The 27,092-nt window shown below is 38.5% G+C and overlaps 1 protein-coding gene across 12 annotated transcripts in view; it reads right to left on the minus strand.

Annotated features, from left to right (window-relative positions):
- TPK1 (thiamin pyrophosphokinase 1) overlaps nt 1-27,092 on the minus strand; it is a 351,530-nt gene that overhangs the window by 189,369 nt on the left and 135,069 nt on the right. For 6 of the 12 annotated variants that reach the window (XM_047837361.1, XM_047837360.1, XM_047837363.1 and 3 more), the window contains one exon: nt 16,893-16,962. The exons of the other annotated variants lie outside the window; for them this stretch is intronic. In XM_047837361.1, the coding sequence (XP_047693317.1) occupies nt 16,893-16,962 (70 nt within the window). The remainder of the gene's footprint in view (nt 1-16,892; nt 16,963-27,092) is intronic. 12 annotated transcript variants of the gene reach the window in all.

A 27,092-nucleotide genomic window follows, 5' to 3' on the forward strand; every position in this document is an offset into this window, starting at 1 on the left:
TACATGTTCAACGGGGATATTGTTCCATAGTTTTCTTTTAGGATCTCTGGCTTTATACCAGGGTAATGCTGACTTGATTTTTAAAAAATGGAAGTATTCCTTCTACTTCTGTATTCTGGGAGAGTTTAAGCAGTATTTGTATTAATTTTTCTTTAAAAAAATAGAAAAATTCATCTATGATGCCATCCGTTCTGGCCTTTTCCAGTTGGAAGGTTTTTGATTACCAATTCAATCTTCTTATTTGTTACTGATCTGTTCATACTTTCTATTTCTTCTTGACTTAGTCTTGGTATGCCTTATTGTATACTTCTAGGAATTTATCTATTTCGTTTAGGTTGTCCAATTTGTTGGCACATAATTGTTTATAATAGTCCTTTATGATTTTTTTTTCCTGTGGCACTGAATTAAAATGTCTTCTTCATTTATGATTTTATTTGAATCTTGTCTCTTTTTTCCTTGGTTAGACTGCGTAAGGATTTTCAATTTGGTTTTTATCTTTTCAAAGAACCAACTCTTACTTTAACTGAGTTTTTAAATGTTTTTCTCTCTTTCATTTCTTCCTGTTCTAATCTTTATTTCCTTCCTTCTATTAACTTTGGGATGAGTTTGTTCTTTTTCTACTTCTCTGAAGTGTAACGTTGAGATTTTTTTTCATATAGAATTTTATTACTACAGACTTCTCTTTTAATACAGATTTTGATGCATCCCTTAAGTTTTAGTATTAACAGTGTGCTTTAAAACAATAAAATTCAAAAGAAATGCAAATACCTGTAGACATGTTCATACATTTTGGTATAAGCATGAAGGAAATCATGGTAGTGAATGAATTAAGCTGTTGACAATGATTGATCTCAGAGGATGGGTTTTTAAGATTTTAATAAAATAACTATAGAATAACTACATGAGATAACTGAAATACCTAGAAAAAACAAAGTAACAATAATGGAAATATAGATAAAAATCTCTGTATCACATAGTTAAAATAAAGATTAAGGACAGAGTGAGGAGAAAGAAATGATAGGGGAAAAATATAACTTTGCAAAAAAAAAAAGTTGAATTAGAGAAAAAGCCAAAAAAAAAAAAAGAGGTACAAAAAGGAGAAAGATCTGAGGGCTCTTACCCTAGAAGAAAACTTTCAGAAATATTTTTTGAATCCTTCTTATATGCCAGTCTCTGTATTTCATTCATGCAGTTTATACTTATTAATTAGTAAAATTTTACTTGATTTTCATAATAGTCCCATAAGGTTGATTTTTCTTTTTATTTTAGAGAAAGAGAAAGCATGTGCAAGCAGGGAAGAGAGGCCGAGGTGGGGAGAGAGAGAATCTTAAGTAGGGTCCATGCTCAGCACAGAGCCTGACATGGGTTCAGTCCCCCCAACCCTGGGGTCATGACCTGAGCCAAAATCAAGAGTCAGACACTTAACCAAATGAGCCACCCAGGTGCCCCAAAGTTGATTTTTAACATCCTAATTTTATGGTAGAAAGCCAAGTCTGAGAGATAGGAAGCAACATACATAGATGTCACACAGATTCATAGTTTCCTCCTCCTCCTCTTGCTACATTCCCTTCACAAGATGCACTTCTAGTTCTCCCAAAATCTTGGTCCTTATTGGAAATATGCCCAACCAGAGCTGCCTGATAATCAAACAGCAGTGTGAGTGCCGTGCAAAGTTACTCCACACCATATGCTATCAATTCCTAAGCACGCTCAACTTAAACTTTTAAGGCCTGTGACTTAATGAATAGAGAAGTGATAAAAAGAGGCACATTTACAAAATCATATGAGACTTCCTGAAAGTATATTTCATTCTAGGTAGCGAACAAACAAAAGATTTAATTCTGTAACTGACTGCTCTAATTCAGTATCAGCAATGCAAATTATGTGGGTAAAAAATTAAAATATACGGACTGCTATCACTGTCTGTGCTACGGGAATTAACCTGTAACCACTGTAACCAGTTAGAAAACCAGACAAAATATGTGAAACAGTGGTATCCGGACAGTAGAAAATAGGCAGCTCAGGATAGTACTTGCTGGAAAAAGGGGAACAGGGGAGATGAGCTGTATTATTGCCTCAGCTTTCTTTCTGGAGCCAGTTTCTAGCCCACCGCACAGTGAGGGAAAAGTCAGAGATCAGTGGTCTCCCCAAATGAGGGGACCAATTTTAACAGAAGATGAAAAGCTAGGATGATCACCAGAAACCAATGGTCTCGACAATTCCCAGAAATAAAACACAGTTGGGTAGAATCCATGCTCCGGTCATCAAGAGTACAGATACACAGGTCATAAACAGGTCATTAAGTAGAGTCTCACTTTAAAAGTAAGACTAAATTGGGGCGCCTGGGTGGCTCAGTCGGTTAAGTGTCCGACTTTGGCTCAGGCCATGATCTCACAGTTCGTGGGTTCAAGCCCTGCATCAGGCTCTGTGCTAGTAGCTCAGAGCCTGGAGCCTGCTTTGCATTCTGTGTCTCCCTCTCTCTCTGCCCCTTCTTTACGTATTCTCTCTCTTAAAAATGAATAAAATAAATAAAATTAAGACTAAATTATTCCCATAATAAAAGTTGCTCTGGACCTACCTCAAGAAAGTTTAAAATAAAGCTTCCAAAGTATCAGAGCCTGGAGCCTGCTTTGGATTCTGTGTCTCCCTCTCTCTCTGCCACTCCCCCACTCATGCTCCATCTCTCTCTGTCTCTCAAAAATAAATAAATTAAAAATTTATTTAAATTTATTTAAATTAAAAAAAATTTTTAAATAAAAAAAATAAAATAAACTGGTATAATGTATAAGTATATGCCTAAAAATCCCTAGTTTATGACATGTGCACACACAGCAAGAGAAACATGCTTACAAAAATATGAAACTGAAAAAGGTATGTAAAAATGTGAACAGTGAGAATCATGGTGTTTCAGGTTCTTTTTATTTTTTCTTTGCATCTTCCTGCATTCCCCAAGTTCATTATAATGAACTTGTATATTACTTCTATAAGCAGGAAGGTAGGTGAGGATAGGGGATGATATACCGTTAAGAAAAAAGAATAAAGTTCCATCAATAATCAAAAAAGGTAAAGGGGCGCCTGGGTGGCGCAGTCGGTTGAGCGTCCGACTTCAGCCAGGTCACGATCTCGCGGTCCGGGAGTTCGAGCCCCGCGTCGGGCTCTGGGCTGATGGCTCAGAGCCTGGAGCCTGTTTCCGATTCTGTGTCTCCCTCTCTCTCTGCCCCTCCCCCGTTCATGCTCTGTCTCTCTCTCTGTCCCAAAAATAAATAAACGTTGAAAAAAAAATTAAAAAAAAAAAAGGTAAATACTAAATAGTACAGATTTGGTTCATTTAAATGAATTTCTTTTTCTACTGCTATCATTTATAATTATGATTTCATCGAGATTGCTTGTATACAGTTTTGTTTAAAATTGAACAAGGGGCGCCTGGGTGGCGCAGTCGGTTGAGCGTCCGACTTCAGCCAGGTCACGATCTCACGGTCCGTGAGTTCGAGCCCCGCGTCAGGCTCTGGGCTGATGGCTCGGAGCCTGGAGCCTGTTTCCGATTCTGTGTCTCCCTCTCTCTCTGCCCCTCCCCCGTTCATGCTCTGTCTCTCTCTGTACCAAAAATAAATAAACATTGGAAAAAAAAAATTTAAAAAAAAAATAAATAAATAAATAAAAAATAAAATTGAACAAAAAAAGCAGTTTGGTTCAGACTTTTTGGCTGAAATTGCTGTTTTTGGTAACCACTGCCACCTATATCCTCACAACTCCATCCTACTGAAGCATGAGAATGCATCAGTGCCGTCCACGACCATCAACCCTTTCTCTGCACCGCATCAGAAGTGTTCGTTGGAGAACAGCTACTGCACAGAGGAAACTCACCACGAAAGCCCTATTATTGGTAATAGGAATCATAAGACCACACTACTAATGTGAAACTTTTCTTCTCACTGACTGATATAATGGGAAGATGACAGAAACTGAGGTTGTTTTTCTTGTTCCTAACACAAGGAACTGCTCTCTAGTTACTAATAACCTACTAATGTACAGCCTAGCAGGAACAAATTGAATACACACTAGAGGCCGCTAGTGATAAATAAGTGAATTTTGCATGAAGTAAAAAACATGATGAGAGCAGTACAAAGAAAACTGCATTCTAAGCTTCTAGCTTCAGCTGCCTTTTTAAGTACTATTCTTCAAGTCAGAAAACATTTTTTTCCATCTATAAACCTCTCCTAAATTTTCTTGAAATAAAAGAAATAGAGCTGGGCAAATTTCATCTTGAAACGACAAATCAAGGAAAGTTTTTAAATATCTGTATTACCATATTATTAAAGCAAAGCTGTCCTTTAAAGCAATGAATCCTTTTTATAGAGTACAAATTAGGAGAATAAGTTATTCTCTTAATTGTCACAAAGATTCAGATCAAGTAAAGAAAACCTTATGCTCAATGATGTAAATCTGTCTTGGTTATACATTCATGGAGAGGAAGATATATACACACACACACACACGTATATTTATATGTATATGTATATGTGTATATATATATATGTATATTTTTAAATTTTTTTTAATGTTTACCTATTTTTGCAAGAGAAGGGACAGAGCCTGAGCCAGGGAAGGGCAGAAAGAGAGGGTGACACAGCAGGCTCCAGCCTCTGAATTATCAGCACAGGGCCCGGCATGCGGCTCAAATTCACAAGCCCTAAGAGCATGACCTGAGCTGAAGTCTAAGACTTAACCAACTGAGCCACCCAGGTGCCCTGGGAAAGGAAGATATTTTTAAAAGCAAAAGAGATCTAAAAAATATCCCAAGTCCCACAGAAAAATCATGAATCGTAAGAGTGGGGTTTTAAGGAGTTTACTTAGAAAAAAAAACGCATGATACCATGAGTTCAGGGAAAACAAAATCATCTGATTAAAAGCAAGCTTTTCTAAAACCGAGGTAGTGTACATATACTATATACCCTTTTTAAAAAGTCTGTGAGGAATGTTATTAAATTTCTCAGAACGCACGGGAGGTATTTTTATCACTTCTACGTATGACAGGTAACCATTTAATTCCTCTTCACTGTCATCGAGAGTGTGAGGAATAAAAAAATCACAGATCGAGGGGCATTTTACATCACAGTAAACTTTAAGTTAGAGGAGAACCCAGGGTAGCAGAAGTGTGCAGATTACGAGAGACCCTGAGAAGATCCCAAACCATGATGATAGCACAGCAGCCAGAGAGAAAGCGCTGGGGGCATTTGTGGAAATGTCATTTGTGTCTGTATTTGCATCTGGTTGTCCCTACCCATGTTCACCGAAGCGAACACAGAGTGGATCCCGGTGCTAAGCACAGCCCCCTCCACTCAGGGGTCTCTGTATGTCAGCCTTCCCATCAAGGGCGCGGGCAGTCTTCCCCCTTCGCCCCCTCAGGGGGGTCAGTCACTCGTATGTCCTTACACAAGAAAAGACAGGCCACTGGGAATTCAGGGGCAGCACCCGGTGCCCAGCTCACACTTGTTCTTAGAACACAAATGCAACTGCGGATCTGGTTTCCAGATTCCGGCAGATTCCCTCGCAAGCCCAGCTTTCCAGTCCTTCCACTTACTCTTAGTTATAATATTTTCGACTGATTTTGTTGTTGTTTACATCGGTCAGAGTTGCTCTGTTCTTTACAACCAGGACCCCTCAATGAGACAAAAAGTTAAATAAGAAGTTCCTGACAACGTTAACAAAAGAGCTTTTAGTATCAGTCTCTGATTCTCCTCTTAAATAAAAGCAACTTTAAGAATTGCTTTACTGGGTCAGGAATATGCTTTCATACTTAATCTCTGAAAGTTGAAGACATTAAATTTTTATGGAAGAGCGTGTCTAATCATTCTTTAATAACTATTAAGCACATAGTGACCTAGTTCCTGGGGATGAGACGGTGAAAAAGCCAGAGACAGTACAATGCTTTCCACTGGGGTTATAGGCGGGTGGGAACATGGAAAGAAGTGGTTCCAACGTGTTGTGATAAGTGTTACGATAAGGGAAGTACCGGGTGAGAGAACATCTCAGAAGGACAATGAACTCCACTTGGTAAAGCAAGACATCTAGCCACCAAATACCCTCACTGAGGTTCATTTAGGATTTGTCATCTACGGCCTGTGGGGAAATGACTATTATTTTCAGGGAAAGCTATCTAAAAAGGAGTAAGACTGCTCAATTAAAAATATTTATTTATCGGGGCACCTGGGTGGCACAGTCCGTGTTGAGCCTGGAGCCTGCTTTGGATTCTGTGTCTCCCCCTCTCTCTGCCCCTCCCCTGCTCGCATTCTCGCTCTCAAAAATAAACGTAAATTTTTTTAATGAAAACAAAAATATTTATTTATCATCTTTCATTCGTTAAATTGGGTCCTATGTGCCAGAGTTATTTCCCAAGATAAATAAAACAACAACAAAGAATTGTGTGAAATTAAACAGAAACACCCACAGATAATTTTGACATAATATGCAATGATACGTAATTATTGCCTAGAAAATTTTAATTTATGCCTGAATTAGGTCTGAGGAAACAAAGACTTCTGGGGAAACCCAAGGGAACTGAGTTTTGAAAGGAGTGTATATGACTTGGAAGAAAGCAGAAGAGGGATTTTATGAAAGAATTTTAAAAGAGGGTTTTGTTATAGAATAGGGTTTTATAAGTTGGTCAGACATGGTGTTCTATAAAAAAGTATCTCCGTGTGATGTTAAAACTAATTCCTTGGCCTTTCAATGTATACTCCCATGGTTTTGAAAAATAACTGACCAAGTAGGATCAGTATTTCGATGGCACCAATATTTTTTTTAACGTTTACTTATTTTTGAGAGCGAGCACGTAGGAGAGGGGCAGAGAGAGAGTGCTCCAAGCAGGCTCCGAGCTCTAAGCGCAGAGCCCAAGCTAGGGCTCCAACTCACGAATGGGGAGATCATGCCCTGAGCTGAAGTCAGACACTTAACCGACTGAGCTACCCAGGCGCCCCTAGATGGCACCAATATTTTAAATAACCGTTGCTAAAGAGTGCTAGTGCTCACACAAGTGCTCCCTTCACGGCTGCTCCTGCCCCGAGGAGCAGGTCCCAGGTGTCAGGCACCCCAACACGGTATCCAGCAGAAATGGACGTAACCAAGCATCCAAAGCTGAAAACAGAGCTCATGGATCGAAATCCTGTGGGACCGACAACTTCTTCCCTACAGTTCAGGCAAAACATGGCGAATCTCATTCAAGAAAAGTACTAAGTGCAATTCCAAATCATACAATTTGGATTGATAAGTCAACATCTTTAATGTTCATGATTTTTTAAATTATAGTTCCTATGAGCCTGGGCATTTATACACTAGTGTCTCCTTGTTCATCACTTAAGTTCCCTTCCCCCGACCTTCTGAAGTGATAGAGTATCCAGAGATAAGCACATTAGACATAATATATACATACACCCAAATGATATTTACATCATATATATCATACACACATATACATACACACTTACATACACACAATGATTTTATTCTTGCAGTGATAAAATGTTTTTGGTTGTATTTTAAATAGCCTTTCTGAGACTCTTCGGCATATTCTCCAACTTCTGGCTAGAGACAAAATTGGAGTCTTCAAGGAACACAGTGTCAAACACCTCTCGGATCACTAAGCCAGGACTGTACGTAAAAGTCCAGAGCTTATCCTGGTGTAAGTGCCATTTGGATATATTCCCACAAAATTTATTAACTAGCCCTTGCTCCCACTGAATTCCAGCTGTCACTTTTCTGTCCCCATAGCTGGCACAGGTACAAATCCAGCATCCACTCAAATTTCATGTCTTATAACGACGTGTCAACGAATAGTACATGTGTCCTGTTGTTGGAGTTATTGTGCTTATTCTTGGTCTCATAATACAAAACCAAAATTTTAATAACGAGAAATAGGAAATATCTAGGTGCATGTGGGGGTGCGCTCCCATATGCGCACACACTGAAACGAGTCTGAAAAATCAGACAGCGTAGGACCATTCTACAACTTTTTAATCAACATATTTATACACATACACACATATGTGATTCTCAATTATTACTCCTAACTCAGCAATCTATAATATACTGAAAATAAACCAAAAAACTTGAAAAACATGAGCTCTTACATTGTACTGACAAGTGCTAAGACAATTCAAGTTCCTTTCTTTTTAAAAAGTAAAATTAAAAGAGCCATGTGTTACTCAGAACTTTTGACAGATGATCCAGGTTTCTCTGAAAAATCATCGGAAGGTAATTTATTTCTGAAGGCTCCATCCACAGTGCAGGAAAGGAAAAGGGTTTTGTCAGGAACATACTTTATGAAATAGAATAGCCATAAAGAACAATGCCTCTGATTAAATTTAGTTGTAAACTGACTTCCTGCGGCTGCTTAAAATGATTTCACTCTGAAAATTTATTTTGACTTCATGCATGATCTGACAAACAGCATCTTTGCATACATATTCTGTCTCCCCACATCCCCCCAAATGATTCAGAGCTATGCATGGATAACTTTGAGATCTCTGATTTATAGCATTTGATAACCAACAGACTAAAATATATTAGGAAACTAATTCAATCAGCAATTCAAGAAAAATATGTCCTCACAGTTTATTGTGTAGGGTTCTTTAATAAAGACTCCTATTACAAATTTTCTTTTAAATGTGCTAATCATTTTTACCTTCCATCATTTTAATTCAAAGGCCCAGTAATGTTGACACGCTTACAGACTTAGTAATTTGATGGCATAAATACTCTTTAATGGAAACTTGTCAAAGCAAATGACTAAATAATTGCTTAAGGCTAGGCTTACAAGAAATCAAGGTAAACCAGTGATCTTTGGTTTTCCTTAAGCAAGTACAAACTTGTTTCCTTTCTATATATGTTCACACATACTGAAGGTATATTTTTTTTAACTATGCCATGAAATGCGTGAGCATTAGTTAAAATGAAGGCCAATCACTCAGAAAATTACAGTCACAGGGAGACTGAAATCAATTGTCCTAAACATTAGACGTTATTGAGATCACAGTATCTGCTCAGATCCTTGACACCAACTTATTCCACAACAATTTTTATATTTGTTGTCTCATTCCATAAAAAACTAACAGTACTGAGCAAGCTTTTGCAAGATTTTCACTAAGATACGGCAAATATAGGCATTATATGAGTCTCTGCTACTCTTTATATCCCTTCCACGGTGGAAGTGCCAACTTTGAAAATTATGTTTGGTTCTGACTACAAGAATTAACATTCCTCCCAAAGAATCACTTGAAAAAAGTGGCAACAGATGCCAACTAAAAAGACAATTCTTAAGAATCAAGTCTATCAACTACCTTGAAGGAACAAACAAGATTGTTGGTGGGCCTATACAATGGAGTACCACTCAACAGTGAAATGGAACAAACTACTGATACAGTCACAAGCTCAATCTCAGAAGCATGTGATCAGTCACAAAAGTCAGATACAAAAGACAACAAGCTGAATGACTCCATTTATAGGACATTCCAGAAGGCTGCAGGAGCTAGGATACAGAAGTTGGGAACGGACGCAAAGGGACATGAGGGAACTTTTCGGGATGAGGGACATGTTCTGATCTTGATTGCCGGTGGATATACCTGTAGATTACTTCAAAGTTTGTTGAACTGTGTGCTTAAAATGGGTGGGTTTTATTGTATGAAATTATACCTGAACAAAGCTGACTAAAAACAAACAAAAAAAGGAATCAGAGAAGCTGAACACCATATTCCTTCATTTCAACAACAATATGAAAAGAGCTGGAAGCTATTCAGTTACCACATGCAATGCACTAACCATGAAAGAATATTTACAGCTATTATCGAAACCTATATCATACACGCATTTAACTTTTCTGTAATTCATCACATCATAGCTTTGAAGGGCCACCCTCCACCCTCTTGGCTTGTCCAATTCTTGTATAACCAGCCCGAGTAATACACTTCTTCATTATGATCTCGCTGAGTACTCCAGAAGATCCTGATCTCTCCTTGAAATGTCGCAGATAGAGAAACTACAGCTCAAGGAAGTGGAATTACTTGGCCAAAGTCTCATAGTAATGAAGTCGCCAGATCAGATTTTGAATCCTGACCTCACTAAGGAGTCTGTGCCCTCTCACTTCACAGTTCCCAATGTGGAAATCCTGCTATTGCGGTGAATGGACAGAGAGGACAAAATTGTTCAAAGGTAATCCTATGGAAACAGACAAGTCAATGCTTCCTTCAAGAGGATGTCTGATTCTTGCTGCCAGGTGCCTGGTTTAATGATAACAACAATGACTTTGGAGGATAATCTGTAACATCGGAACCTCTTATTATTCAGTTTATTTAAATCCCATTCTGAAGTAGGTTCAGCCAGGGCACAGTAAGCTTTAGAGTCAGGTCAGCTTTATTCCTACTTGATTGCTCAGAAAAGTGGTATTGATCTGCTGATAAGAAAGTGCGAGAATATATAAGGCTAGGAAGTCTGAAATTCTATGTGTGAGAAAATTAATGGTCTGATGGGAGTAAGCTATCAAGAATGAGCCCTCCTTTTCTGTGGGAGCCCCACAAGTTCCTCCTCAACCCACAACGTTAACAACTGTTTACGTGAAGGGTCATCTGTGTGATTTCAAGGAATTTTTACTGGATGCTGATCTTTTAAATTCAACAGAGAGCAGCCCTTAACCATCTGAGCTAAGCTCGAATAATGTTCATACGATCATCTGTAGGATCTCCCATTCAGGATGCTGGATTCATCAATTATTCTGAGAAAACTAACCAGGAAACCATACCACCACACCCCATTTCAAGTCCTTACACACTAACGATACCAAAATCCACAGCTATCCCTTAGACAAGTACACAGATGAGTTTCAAAGACTCTATGTCCTTTAAAATCACAATTCAAATAAATTATCACATTTAACATTAGATTCTTGATGCTCTCAGAATACCAATGAATTTAAAGGCAAGGATCTTCATTTCATGATAAAAGACTCAGTTAGATAGGGATTCGAATGCAATGTAAATATAAAATATTCTGAAAATAGGTGGGATGTATTCTACATGTGATTTCAGACAAAACATGAAAAATCTTTCTAGATAGAAGGCACTCTGGTTTATACATGCTAATAAATAACTATCCAAAGTTTCTTCTGTAGCCCAGGCAGCAAGGAGAAAGGACAAAGGAGAAAACAGAGGAAACAGCTTGGCTAAAATGAGAAGTAAAAGACAAACCCTGATTCTCAAGGTCAGGAGTTTAGATTTTATCCAGGAGACATGAGAACCTCCCCTTCTCCCTACTAGTCAACACACACACACACACACACACACACACACACACACAGACATACACACACACACCACTCTGTGTCCCTAACCTTTTACACTCCAGTAGGATCCTCGGGATTATTTCTAATACGCCCATTCTGGATTAACTGTCCATTCTCTGTGTTTTTCTTTGTCATAGAACCTATCGCACTGGACTAGAATTTTCTCATTATGTGCTTTATAATCTACATACTGCACACTAATTTCTTCTTTACTTGTATCACTCTAAGTTTTTTATGGGCAGGAATCATTTATTTATATATTCACAGTAACTATCAAAATAACCAGAGAAGTTATTCGATAAAAGTTTGAATGAATAAAATGAATGAATGAATCATAAGCTAGATGCTACATTCTTAATTCTGTCACTGGATTATATTTTTGAGGGATCCTGTCTCATTCAAAAGCTAATTTTATTTTTAACTATAATTTTATTTTATTTTTGATTACTTTACCTCAACTTTCTAATAGAATAAGGTCTACAAATGTTGACATCTCTTTAAAAGTATTTTTTTAAAGAATCATCAATATCAACTATTTTTTTCCGTACCGTCAAATAACTTTCATGTGGCATTGATTTTGTGATTCTAGTTGGTCTCCATACCTCTCCTATTCTACTTGATTCCCTCACTTCTTCCACCTCCTACCATAATTAGTTGTGACCACAATTCTAAGAACCTATAGCAACGTTTCTTAATCCATTTTTCGGGTTCAAAGAGCTATCAATTCTATATCCTAAAAAAAAAAAAGGCCACACAGTCAAAATTCAATATATTCCCATTTTATAAAGGCCAGAGATAGGTAGAATGAATCTAACATTAATTAGGTCAGACAGTGTCCTATGAGGGGAGATGGCAATTGGGGGTTGGGAACATGAAGAAGGCCTCTGCAATGCTGCTAATACTCTATTTACTGATCTCAGTACTGTTCGTTCATGTGCTCCCCCCCTTTGTAAAAATTCATTGAGCTATATCATTATAGTCTGTGTACTTCTCTATATGTTTGTGATATTCCCTCTGGTGGAAAAGGTGGTAATTACTAGTTATATAGTTAACAGTTATTATAGTTAACAACTTTTATATAGTTAACAACTAGTTATATAGTTACTAGTTATTATAGTTAACAACTTTTCCACCCTTGGTTAGGAACTGATGAGAGGAGAAGTGGTTCTCTTAGGTTATCTGGGAAAGATGCAGACACAGCAATGACTGGGTATGGGAGGAGGGCCGAGGTTAACTCTCCCATAATCCTTACTGTTCACCTGGTACCCATAAATAACAATCTTTTCATATTCTTTGACGTGGACAATTTACACTTTCCTGATCTAATTTAACGTTAATAAAACTGTCACTAGAAAAACAAAACCCTCCAAAGTCTATCAACAAGGGGCAAGAAGCAAAATCGGCTTCATAAAATCCTCCTAGAAAATCTTATTCTGCCTCACTCGTATTCGTTTTTTCCTTTCGGCCTCCTGTGATTATTCTGACAAGGCTGAGCTTTACCATGCTGAATCAGATCAATGGTGGGTTTGACCTACTTGCCAGAAAGCAGGAGGTGGATGTTATGAGGCCACCATACGAGTTTTTAATCACAGACACCTATCAAAATATAGACATGTGACTTCATTATTAGGCTGAAGCTGCAGAAATGGGGGTATTGGCCCACACATCTAATATACCACCATAGTACCCCACATTTCTAAAAACAGATATCTGGGATTTGGAAAACAGTCAGTTAAGACCATGGGAACAAGGGTGTCTGGGTGGCTCAGCCAGTTAAGCGTCTGACTTCAGCTCAGGTCATGATCTCGCAGTTTGTGAGTTCAAGTCCCGCGTCAGTCTTGGAGCCTGCTTCGGATTCTGTCTCCCTCTCTCTCTGCCCCTCCCCTGCTCACGCTCTGTCTCGTTCTGTCTCTTTCTCTCTTTCAAAAAGAAAATAAACATTAAAAGAAAAGTATGGAAACAGAGTTATGGAATCACTATGTTGCATAATAAAAGTAATGTAACATTGTGGATCAACTATATTTCAGCAATAAAAAATATATATAATATAGGATATAATATACCACTCTCAATATTACATTGAAATCAGAAATCAGTGGGGATAGTTCAGATGATTTAAAAAATAAGGTTGGAGAAACTGGCTAACCAAATAAGATTTTTTTCCCTCAACTAAAGAAAAAAAAAAGTATGGGAGTACAAAGATTGGAGTCTTCTAAAATGTATTCCTCTTTAATCTCGAGTCCATAACCAAAGCTAAGACCCCACTGTCATGGGCGGTGCCCATCCTACAATTCCCTGACTGGGTCTTCAACCTGCCTCAGTCTGATGTCCAGACTGAGCACACCCCCAAGTCAGAACCTGCCAGTCCTCAGGGCAGAGGTAATCCGTTCATCTAAAATGTGAGGGTCAATCGAAGTCACTCAAAACCTTATGGGAAGAGAGAGCAGAGTGACTGCAACAATATATTCATTTATCAACAAATATTTGTTGAATCTCTCATACTCCCACACATTCTCTAGGCACCACCGAGCTTCCATTCTGCAAGTTTATATTCACCTGAACAAGAAAAATTAGTCACATTTTCTGTCTTCCCAAAGAGCGGAACCAATAGGAAGACTCAATGTAACTCTTTACTACTTAGGAAGGAATAACAGATCTTTTTTTTGCCTCCTTTTTGTTTCTCTCAACCTCCTAACATATGCTCAAATCATCATGTATTATTTTCATAGCAATAAAAAACACTTCGGACTTCTTTATGAAAAGTCAACCCTGATAAATACAGAGTGGCCCCTCTCAGAGTTGAAACAAAGACCGACAAACATTTATGAAGACGGTGTAGACAGCTGAGTGCATTTGGTAAGGATCAGACATAAGGTCACTGGGGATGTTCGCCTCAGCTCTGTCCTTCCTCAGGATCTCTTCCTCCCCTTGCTCCTCTCTTGGTGTCTACATCAGTCTCCCTTCCTTCCATTTCAAATGTGTGAACAGCTCATTTTGTCCTCAGCTGGAGAAGATTCTCTACACATTCATGTTTTATTGCATAATTATAAGGTATTACATTGTAGATACGGCATTAAATAAACAAATACAAACCAACCAAGCAGTGGCCCACAAACCATACTCGGCTTTTCAAAACCTGTGTTTTCTCCTTTCTAATTCTGTTTTTCTGCTTTTCTGACAAAAATGTGAGAAAAAATAGGAATCACGTTTAGTCACCTATATCCAATTAGCATAACCGGTTATGGTTTGTATTTAATGAGATTTACTCTAAGGATTCAATTCCCACATGGGGCAGTTAGTTTACTCAGCTCCCTATTAGACACTCTACCCAGGCCAGCCTTGTCCCTAAGTATCTGAGTATGAATCATTGCAGACACATTATTAAAATGAGAAAAGTAACAGAAAGTACATCTTAGTATTGAACATCTTCATATACGGGCAAATGGTTCTTAGATAAAATCATGTAAATCTTTTTGGAAGTCTTCCATAAGATTACTGATAAATGTGTTAAGAATATTAGAAATGATTATTTTGAAATCTGGGCAAAAATGATGATACTCACTCCACCACCCTGGTCACCTGTTTTGCTTTTAAATGTGAATGAAAGTTCACATTTCTCTCTCTTATTAGTGTGTTCTAATGTTCTCTCTCTTATGAGCGTCCAACCCAATCCAATAAAAGCGATCAGCAGGGAAATCTGTACTTTTTTCACAAGCAATCTAGATGGTTCTGACGGTCAGAGCAGAGTTGGGAAGCACTGTGTTACTATCTGTTCACAGCTCTGGTTCATGTAATTATGTTCATGAGCTACACCTACCCGTAGGGAAACAGCACTCAGTACCAGATCCCTCGCCAGCAAGCCGGCTACGGGCATGAAATGCAATCTCCAGGTCCTAATCTTGGCCTCCTGGGTATCATGCTCTTCCCTGAACCAACTGGCCCAGGCGCTTTTTAGAGTATTTTTCATACACTGTCCATGTCAGGTCTTAGGGAATATGGTCAGAGGAATCCATAAAGTTAAAAAATAAAGAACCATAAAGTGTTAAGAATTTAAATTGTTTCCTAGGCTGTCTCTACTGCCATAGTTCTTGATAATTCATCCGGGCCCTAGACATTAGTATGCCCCGTCTCAAAGGAAACATGCTTTCCTCCTGTAAGCAACGGGCTGCTTTCAAAAAGCAGCTCCAATAGAAGGCTGAAGTTAAAAATTCTGATGCCATAAAGATGTATTTTACCTCATTTCAAACTACATATATTTAATTCACACCTGCGATTTGTTGAATCATAATATTTTTATTTTATTTTTTGCAGCAAGGAGGTGATTTCTCAAACTATAAACATTTCAGTACATTTAATAACACATATGATAGAAGCGGAACTAAATTTCACAGCTAGTCTACTCATATCTGGACTATAAATTCTTATGTTTGCCAGGAGGTTGAACCATAAACATGTTGGCAATGAGCTGGATTTAAATTTGCTTTCATCAAACGTATTCCCTTGTCTAAAAATAGCTCATCATGCAAAGATCTGGGAAATCAGACAGTACAGATACCAAATCATTAAGAAGTAAGTTATTGGGGTGCCTGGGTGGCTCAGTCGGTTGAGCGTCTGACTTCAGCACAGGTCATGATTTCGCGGTCTGTGAGTCAGAGCCGCACATCGGGCTCTGTGCTGACAGCTCAGAGCCTGACACTTGCTTCTGATTCTGTGTCTCTCCATCTCTTGGCCCCTCCCCTGCTCGTGCTCTGTGTCTCTGTCTCTCAGTAACAAATAAACGTTAAAAAAATAAAAATAAAATAAAAATAAAAATAAACATTAAAAAAAGAAATAAGTAACTTATCTCCTAAAATATGTGGGTGCATAACTCAGAAGTAATGAAGTTAAATTATATTTAGCTTTACTTAACACTAATACAAAAGTCTTGCTTCTACAACAGAATGTATCATTTGTTTACAAGGCCAGTTTTCATTCATTTAAACTGAATAACAACTCAAATAATCATTACTGGTTTTATTTTAGTCAATGTTCAAAGTCCCCCTAGATACAAATATTTGATAATGCTACTTAATGAGACTTTTCAAGTAGCAGAGTGAGGGACTGTTAAATAATACGATTGGCCAGGGCACCTGGGTGGCTCAGTCAGTTTAGCATCCAACTTCAGCTCAGGTCATGATCCCAGGGTTTGTGAGTCCCAGCCCCACATCAGGCTGTCTGCTCTCAGCACAGAGCCTATTTCAGACCCTCTGTCTCCCTCTCTCTGCCCCTCTCCCCCCTGTTCCACTCACGCATGTGCACGCTCTCTCTCTCTCAAAAATAAACTTTAAGCATAAATGAATACATAAATAAGCACATAAATAAATAACATGGTTGGCCTACTTATTCTAAGAGATACATTCAAAACAAAGAAATAATATTAACATGGCGGAGCAGGTCTCTCACTGAGGTGGTTTTCTGTTCACTTCAAAGTAAAATTAATAGTCATCATTTACCAAGGAGAGAAGAAAACCAACCCAAGAATAGAATTAGTGGTATTTTTGACACTGACTAGAAGAAAGCATACCTTTCCCTCTCTCCTTCCGTGGTATCGTACAGGCGGTTAGCACCTCCATCAGCACAGGCTCTTAAAAGAGCTTCAAATAGAAAAAACAAAGAGTATTTCAATATAAGAAGCTTAGAGCAGCACCACATAAATGATAAACATCACAAAGTAGGCACTCAGACATACACAATGTCAATGCTTCCTTCCCACTTTGGACTTGTCACATTCAGCCCGTGACCTCTGTACGACATACCACAAGGGATCCTGCATAGCACACGGTCAAGTTAGACAGAATCACCTAAGACAGTGTTTCTTTTTTGCATCTTTTTAAATTCCTCCTATAAAATCAAAGGGGAGGAGTGTATTGGGCGTCTTCAATCTCTCTCAAAGCTTATTTTTCCTTCTTTACAAGAGAAGATAGGATTCATGCTCAACAGGGGACAACAGGACATCGTTGTCACTTCGTTCCCTTCCTCAATTAATTTTACAGATGTGTTCTATTGATGGCAGGTATGGGTTTCCATATGTTGTTGTGATATAACCATTTTCTTTTAAAAATAAAATCATAGGGGCGCCTGGGTGGCACAGGCGGTTAAGCGTCCGACTTCAGCCAGGTCACGATCTCGCGGTCCATGAGTTCGAGCCCCATGTCGGGCTCTGGGCTGATGGCTCAGAGCCTGGAGCCTGTTTCTGATTCTGTGTCTCCCTCTCTCTCTGCCCCTCCCCTGTTCATCCTCTGTCTCTCTCTGTCCCAAAAATAAATAAACGTTGAAAAAAAAATTTAAAAATAAAATCATAAACATGATGTCATAAGGCTGTTTTGAAATATTAAGTAACAATCTAGGTAATGTGTGCACACAGTAAAAATTATGAGATGGCACAAAAGTAAAATTCGGGAAGAACCAAGACATTCGAGTAAGACTGGCTGTCTCTCCAGCCGGGACTTTTATGTCTTGCTTTCACTCTAGGATTTGGAGCTACTGAGCAGTTGTTCCTTGAAATTCCCTTAGCCCAGGAACTACCATTTTCTTGTCATTACTGCTCTCATTTCCAATTTTCCCAAAAATGTTCAGTATCTTATCATCAGTTCCTTCTTTTCTTCTTTTTTAAATATTCTTGGGGTGCCTTGGTGGCTCAATAGGTTAAGCGTCTGACTTCAGCTCAAGTTATGATCTCACAGTTCGTGGGTTCGAGCCCTGCGTCAGGGCTCTGTGCTGACAGCTCAGAGCCTGGAGCCTGCTTTGGACTCTGACTCCCTCTCTCTCTGCTCCTCCCCTGCTCATGCTCTCTGTCTCTCAAAAAATAAATAAACTTAAAAAATTTTATAAATAGATAGATAGATAGGTAGATAGATAGATAGATAGATATTCTTTACCAAAAGGTTTCAGATCAAATTTTATTTTTTATCCTGGGCAAGGACAGTGAATGCGGATATGTCCAAGATTCCAATTCCTCATCTCGAACAAACCAAAGCTTGTCTCTGTCCCCACACAGCTGTTAAAACCAAAGTCACGAGGGCCACAAAGACCAGCAAAGACCCTAGGCACCGGCACCTTCAGAAGAAACACTACTCTTTGGAGCTACTGCATCATTTTCTGGCACTTACAAAATCCCCTTCCCTTCTCATCTTACCAATTATTGACAATATATATTTCCTTAGGAGGAAGGACACCCAAATTCAAATAAGCCACAAACATAACTTCAAGAAGATCACAGAATATTCTGCACATTTTCTAAATAGCGAAACCCAAAAGTTCAAAACCACCAAAAACTACACTGGGTCTCATATATAAAACACGGCATACAACAATTGAATAGGAAGACAGAAGAGACTGATTAAAATAGAGACAGATGGTAAACTATCCGTAATTACCCTCTGAGTACATAAAACAATTATCTTTATACAAAATTAACATATATTAAATCTTTTTATATAAAAAGGGATTCGCCCAACTAATAAGGAAATCTAAGAAATAGTTTTGTAGTGGCTAAGGATTAGCAAATAGAGTGGATTGTCAACTTCACAGCATAGTATTTGTCAAGGATCGGTTGAATTCAACGTTCATACTTGTTATGTTCCAGGCCACAAACAGAATAATAAGGTGAGTAACCAACACACTTAATACCCCAGGCTCACAATTTGGCAGAAGAAAGAGAGACTGAAGCAAATGTACAGGATGCATTATAGATTCTCAGGGAACTATAATAAAGGCAACAAAATGTAATGGGAAGGCAAGGAAGGGAGAAGGAAGTTTCAGTGAACAACTCCGAACAACTGCTTATCAATAAATCTAGTTCAGGGAAGATTAGTGTTACTTTCACAATCCCAAAACTTTCCCTAATTTCTGTTACTTCTTACGCCTAAATTCAGACTGACATTTTTAGAGCAGTTTATGAAAAGAGAAATATTTAGATCATAGGAAGCAAAAGTGTCCATATCTACTCCTGTTTAAAATTTTTTTAACGTTGGGGCGCCTGGGTGGCTCGGTCGGTTAAGCGTCCGACTTCGGCTCAGGTCATGTTCTTGCGGTCCGTGGGTTCGAGCCCCACGTCGGGCTCTGTGCTGACAGCTCAGAGCCTGGAGCCTGTTTCAGATTCTGTGTCTCCCTCTTTCTCTGACCCTCCCCTGTTCATGCTCTCTTTCTGTCTCAAAAATAAATAAATGTTAAAAATTTTTTAAATTTTTTTAATGTTTTTATTTATTTTTATTTATTTTTTTTTTTTTTTTGAGAGAGAGAGACAGACAGAGCAAGAGAGGGGGAGGAGCAGAAAGAAAGGGAGACACAGAATCCGAAGCAGGCTCCAGGCTCTGAGATGTCAGCACAGAGCCTGACATGGGGCTCGAACTCACAGACCGTGAGATCATGACCTAAGCCAAAGTCCGACGCTTGACCCACTGAGCCACCCAGGCGCCCCTATTCCTGTTTTAAATGGCAAAGGGAGCTAAAATAACCCTGAGAAATTCTATAGAATTTTCTCTCATTACCTTTAAGTTGCAAGCGGGGGTATAATCCACCTGAAAGGAAAAACAAGTTCCCATCTAGCCTTAAAACAGTTTTGTTTTTAATAAAGTTTGACCAAAAAAAGATGTATTCTACCTTTTTAAAATTTTAGTAATAAAATGTTTTGGCTGGTTTGAAATACTTTCCACATATGTACATAAAGTTGCATTTGAAAAACAAAATATTTCAAGCATGAAGAATGTTGGCATAAATTCACTGAGAGGATGTGGAAAAAAGTTACAAATATACCTGTTGATGAAAGTAACAAACTAAAAGACCCAGAAGTAGAAGGTACTCTTACACATTTTTTTATAAGTCATAATGAATCAGCTTCAAAAACCTGTTCACTCCATCATTTAAACTGTTCCTGGGGCGCCTGGGTGGCGCAGTCGGTTGAGCGTCCGACTTCAGCCAGGTCACGATCTCGCGGTCCGTGAGTTCGAGCCCCGCGTCAGGCTCTGGGCTGATGACTCAGAGCCTGGAGCCTGTTTCCGATTCTGTGTCTCCCTCTCTCTCTGCCCCTCCCCCGTTCATGCTCTGTCTCTCTCTGTCCCAAAAATAAATAAACGTTGAAAAAAAAATTTTTTTTAAACTGTTCCAAACCAGAACAAATACAGGTTAGTCCATGACTTATCTCTTAATGTGAAATTTTCATTGGCATATACAGCTGAAGTTGTGTACATTTGTGAAATATTGTAACTTCAATGATTGGGCAATTATTTACTATGCATTGGGTTAATATGCAACTAAAGACTACAGTACAGTAAAATCATGACATTATCTTTATATATTGGTACTACCAGTAAGTATGTTAAACGTGTAAATGGCATAACGTGAGTTAATGTTACTGTCAGGAAATGAAGAGCTCCATTCAAAAGCACAGGTTAATTGGCTATTTCATTGATTTCTGTTGAATAAAGTTGGACAGAAATAATGTGACTTTCTCAAAAGGAGGCTATTAAATTTGTTCTAAGTATTAAAATGGAAAAATAAAATAAAACCAAAGAAGAATTTTGCAGTTCCAGCTGAAGTCAAAGAAAAGCAGACTATCAAAGGTTTCAACTCTAATCTAGATCCGTCACTTATTAGCCCTCTAACTTCAAGCTAATCCCAAGCCTGTTGATTCCAATGTAAAATAAAAATTACGATATATATTTTGCCAAATTCACAGAATTTTCAGGAGAGACAACGTGGAACTAGAAGGAAGCAGCAGAGGGAAGCATTCTCTCACATTCTGTTGAGGACACTACAACTCTGAAGGACAGTTTGGGAGAGTAATAAAAATTTAAATGTGCATCCCTTTGATCCAGAAATTCTACGTAGCCTATAAAAACACCTGCCCAAATTCACAAAGGCATATACACAGGGATTTTCATTGTGATATGATGTGTAATCATGAAAAACTACCAGCAAACCTAACCCGTCATCAGTCGAATAGGGGTAAGATACATCATAACCATAGTAGAGAACCATAAAAAAAAAGGTAGCTCTTATATGTATTTGTGTGCTCTTATCAGATACATTGTTATTTAAAACTTTAAATAACCCTTGGTCAAATCTTGCTTGCAATAGCGACTCAGAGAATGTGTAAGGGTATAACAAATCCAAGAAAACAAAGAGTCAGGCAAAAGTTACATTACCAAGAATGTTTATCAAGTAATCAGTACTCAGTTGATAAGATGCACTGCAGAACGGATGCTAACATACACCCCTGAGGAAACTCTAACAACCAGCAGAGGATAAAACCCCCGGGGGAACTGATGGCTTTTGTGGCCACCTGCATCCCACACATGGAGTGACCAGAACATTTCAAAGTCATTCCTAGGACATGACTAGACCTTCACTACTTCTGTTATCAAACAAACTTTAAGATCTGTCTTGTACCCTTCCTTAAAGCTAAGAACACTTAGTGCTGAGTAAAGCCTATCATGTGTTACTAGTGCGTTAATCCAAACCCAAGACCACCTCTGTATTCCACAGACCCAAACCCTTTAACAGTGATTATTAGTGAAGAATGGGTATGGCATCATGGAGAAGACTTGTTTTTTCACTCTTTACGTTAAACCCTGTGCTGTTAAAAATATCTGCACAAAAGAATTTGAATCATAGTGTAATTTTAATTTTAAAAAATCAGCAGTAGGAACTAAAAGGGGAAATACACATAAAGTAATGTAACAATTCCAGATCTAACCCCATTGTTAGAAGGAATCAAATATTTGGTCAGACTTTGTCAGGATTGAATTGCAGATGCCTACAGTTGATCTAGAGGAAAGAGAAGGTCCGAATCTTCTTTAGAAGTCTTACTGTATCCCTAGAGAGCTAAGTAACTCTACCGACATCCTGTTTCTTCCCAGCACAGGTCGTAACTCCTAGTACCCCAAGGATTCAATTAGCCTTTGCGTACGTGAAACCAATCTAATCCGTCAATACTACTGGTTTAAGCCAGGATTCTTTCCCTGCCTGACACAGCCATCCATGAGTTCATCCAGCTACGGCAGAAAAAGTATGTCCCTTCTGGATGAGACTCAGCAACAGTCCACTAATACACATTAATAAGGAAATGAAAATCGCTGACAACCACCGTGAGCACATTCACAACTACACTGATGCCAGCAGAAGGTTCACTATCAGGCACTACAGAGAAGAGTGTTGTTTGGTTTGTTTTTATTGTGGTAAGAACACTTCACAGGAGATCTACCCTCTTAAAAGCTTAGGTAAGCAACACAGTCTCATTAACTAGAGGTGCAGTGTCGTGTAACAGATCTCTAGAACTTGATGGTGTTGCGTAACTGAAACCTTAGATCCCTGGAATAACAACTCTTCATTTGTTCCTTCCCTCAGCCCCCCGCAACCACCGTTCTATTCTCGGCTACATGCTTGACTATTTTAGCTGCCTCACACAAGGGGTCCGGGCAGTACTTTTCCTTCTGTGGCTGGCTTTTTCCACTTCGCTTAATGTCCTTCAGGCTCATCCAGGTTTTCACGTATTGCAAGATTTTCTTCCTTTTAAAAAATTTCTTATTTCGGGGGGACCCCGGTCACCCATTTCTCCCATCTCACTCCCGCCACCTCTGGCAGCCACCTATTTGTTCTGTGCATCTATCAGACGGTGGTGGTGTTATTTTGGGGGTTTTGGTTCTTTGCAAGATACATAGCCTGCAAATTATTTTCTCCTATTCTGTAGGCTGCGTTTTCACCCTGTTGCTGTCTCCGCACAAAAGCTTTCTGGTTTGATGTAATCCCAATTATCTCATTTTGCTTTTGTTGCCTGTGCTCTTAAGCATCATATCCATGAAATCATTACAAAGCCAATGTTGTGACGTTTTTCCTTATGTTTTCTTCTGTAAGTTTTACAGTTTGGGGTTTTACATTTAACTCTTTAATCCATTTTGCATTGAAAATAAGTGTTTTTAACCAACTTTTATCATGAGAGACTATACTTAGCAATTATTTACACGTCGTACTTAAATCAGCCAAGAAGCTCTGAATGATTTAATTCTTCCAGAAATATCTCTTGCTTAAAAACGTTTAATTCACCTACAGTTATTCTCTGCCGGTATTAAAAACTCAACCATATAATGAAGCCTAGTAAGAAACAGATTCTGTATGAGGATTCACGGAAGCTTTTCTTTAGTGAACTATTACCTTTAAGCTCTTTTAGGTGTTATCCACTTTTGGCATTTCTTAAACACTTCATAAAAAAAAACAGAACATCTGTTTAAGATATTTCTGTTATTTAATAGAGAGTTAAAGGAACTTCCTTGGAGATCTTTCATATGTGGGGGTGTTGAATATATTGATGATCTCTGATAAAAGGAAAAACACATATTAAGACACAATCATCTACATATAAAATGATAGTTAATGATTTTTACATTTATACAACTTTAAGCACAAGATACTGCTTACAGTGGTACTTCTGCAAAAGAGGACAGGATTAGGAAAAAGATTGGTTTTTGTACTTTCAGTCACAGGAGACATTAAATCTATACCCAAATCCAGATATGACATACGGCCCAATCTATGCCAATCTCGTTCAATCCATTTAAAAATAATGACACTGAAAGAGACTTGCCACATTCCCTTTCCTACTGCCCTGCAACCAGAGAGACTCTGACCTGACCTTGAGAAGGCTGGGTCTATGATCTATCAAATCAACACAGAGAATGAAGTCAGCATAGTAAAGCTAGGCCAAGAGCACTGTTTGGGTCCCACAGCCATAGCAAGGGCCAGGCACTAGCCTTTTCAATTACATGAACTCTAAACGCCCTTTTCGGGCTCAGGCCAAGTTCACTTGAAACAGGAAGAGCCCTAACTAATACAAATCTTAATTTCTGTTTCAAAGACACTGAATCTTCCTTCTATCAGGTGGAGAAGACTACTTTTCAGGTCTCCAATCTGTGATGGACCAAGCCCTTAAGAGGAGAGGCATATTTCTTTAGAGAGTATATAGTAAAAATAGGCAGACTATCACCAGCACAGCTTTGATTATGATGCAAAGCAGTTAGTTCATGCACAGGATTAACAGAGACAGATAAGCATGCTTTTCCTATCAAGACATGATTTCATGTGGAAACACCTTCATTCAGAGGATGTCACAGAAATATATGCTCTGAGAGAGATAGCAACAATTTACTTTGCTCACAGACGTACTGCAATGCGTAATTATTTGCTGTTTAGATAACTCAGTTTTAGAGAAAAGGTTTTACAGTATATTTATGTACAATTAAGAAGGCTCATATTATTTGTAATATCTTACAAACAGTAAGTGGCATACTCTTTAAATTTTAGTCAAGTCAGTACAGAATTTTCCTTATTTCAAATAAAAACCAAGTGCTTATACTGAGCATCTATAGGCACAGTGCTGTGCTAGTCCTAATGATCTGGGTTCATGCCGCATAATTAAGATTTTTATTACCAATAGGTAAGTGTTGCAGTATAAATTCTATAATCCTTTCTGCCTGCCACCTTCTATCTCCCCGCCTCCTAGTTATACAGCATGGAGCTAAAGGATGACATTTGGTTATCCTTGATGCAATTTATAAAGTCTAAAATCAGGTACCCCCTTAACACCGAGTGATACCAAATACTTCATTACTAAATTAACAAAATCTTAAAAACAGCCAACTATCAAACTGTCTGCTTATCCTGAAGTACCCTCATAATGTGTAAAAAACGCAAAGCATGAAGCAGCACAGAAAAAGATGGTCTTATATACGTGAAGCTAGCATAGGCATGTCTGTACAAATGTGTCTTGTTAAAAACAAGGATGAGTCCATCCTCAATCATCACATCTTTACTAAAGTTGGCCATTCTTTAGGGCCAAGGTAGAAAATACGCATGCTTTATCTATGGCGAGTAAAACAACATACAACAGAGCTTTGTTGGTGTTGTTGTAACACAACACAACACTCGCTCAGCACTGGCACTATTCACATTCTGAATTTCTGTTGCGAGGGGGTCGCTTAGCACAGTAGAATGCTTACCAGCATCCTTGGCCTCTACACGCTAACTGCCAACAGCACCCCCAAGTTGATGATGCCAAATGTCCCCTCCAGGGCAAAATTACTCCCAGTCGAGAACCAGTGCCTTAACCAGAGGACCGCTTACGTTTCCGCAGCCTGCCCACAATCCCACGACATCCAGCGGTAAAGCAGATTGTTCGCCGCCATCTCTCAACTTCCAAATTAAAAGCAAGACTATCAACAAATAAAAATACAAGCAAGACTATTACTCAGAAACTGCATTCTACCCAGCTACCAAAGTCAGGTGAACTAACAAAGCAACTTATGTCCAAACTCAATCGACTGCCTTCTTATCTCTCCCAGATGCCAATCTACCTACCATCTTAACCTCTATTTTAGCATTCTGAACCTTCAATAAGATCTCTCATATGTTCTCTACACATACTGGGTATTTGTGATATTCTGGGTAATCTTCTAATCATGACCCCACACCGCATATGTGCTTCACACTCATTTGAGTCCCTATGACTAAATCATTTCCATAGTCACAGAAGTTGAAGTTAGGTCCTTTTGATGGTCTTCTGGGGAACTGCTGGGTAGTTCACATCTCCCAAGTCAGATAAGAACAACCACTGCACAGATGTCACCATGGATGGTGACATGAAAAGTGACCACTTCGATTAGCTCTGTTCACTTCCTGATATACAAAGACTGGTAAGATGGCAGTGACGAAATGAGGAGATGTGGCAAATCTGTGGGAAGGAGTAAAAATAACAAAATGCCTACAAGTATTAAGAAGAGTTGAGATAGAAAGGGAGAACAGCGTTGAGTGGGGGCTGCACCACGTAGCGAAAATAAAAGCCTTTAAATAAAAATCACTTTGTTGATGCAAATGCGTAACATAATAAAAGGCAGAGAGATTTGGAACCGATTCTCATCCTTTGCCAGTTTCTTTGGTACCAGAATTCCTTCACCTCTCCTTTTTTTATGAATCACTGCGAACAGACCTCATAGCTTATATACAAGACATATTTCAAATTAGAGATTCATTGGCGCATATATCACAAGTGAGGTCAAAATCAGATGTTTGTTACACAAGTGATATATTTGCCCTTTTTTGTAGATAAAGAAACGCACCTACAGATCATGTCTGTACTGTTGCCAGTACCTCTGACATCTTTATAAAAATATTCCAACACTATTTATTGAGAGTTTCTCGCAAACTAAACTCTTAACCAATCATCATGAAACCTAAGTAGCAATAATAGGTTAACTTCAGTAATTGGGCCTTTATTCAAAATAATTAGAAACAGAGAAATAAGTACATGTTATGATTACCAAATAAAGTAAGAATTCCACGTTATAATCTTCGAACTTGACTATGCTCTTTTTCTAAGTGAGCAGTTATAAGCTAATTCTCCTTCCTGCTTAGGGGGAAGAAAAGTAGAGGTAGGAGAGCTATTTGAAGGCTATGAGTAGAAAAAAGAGAGAAGAACTAGGGACCGTACTTCTAGAAAAAGAAGGAAAGAAGAGGAATCACTGCGTTCAGGTTAAAAGCAAGAAGTGACTACCCAAAAACTCCTTAGGCCAAGAGTCACCACCACATGGGACAAAGTGCAAAGATCTAAGTGCTTCCAGAAGATGGATGAGTGCTTTATTAACTACCACATTTCTTAGTTTGTAAGCTGTCTCAGAGCACTGTTAGAGAGAAATTCATCTTAATCTTTAAAGCATGATTTATCAGATATGAGAAG

This window comes from Prionailurus viverrinus, chromosome A2, assembly GCF_022837055.1.
Source record: "Prionailurus viverrinus isolate Anna chromosome A2, UM_Priviv_1.0, whole genome shotgun sequence".
In the NCBI taxonomy this organism is placed as follows: Eukaryota; Metazoa; Chordata; class Mammalia; order Carnivora; family Felidae; genus Prionailurus; species Prionailurus viverrinus.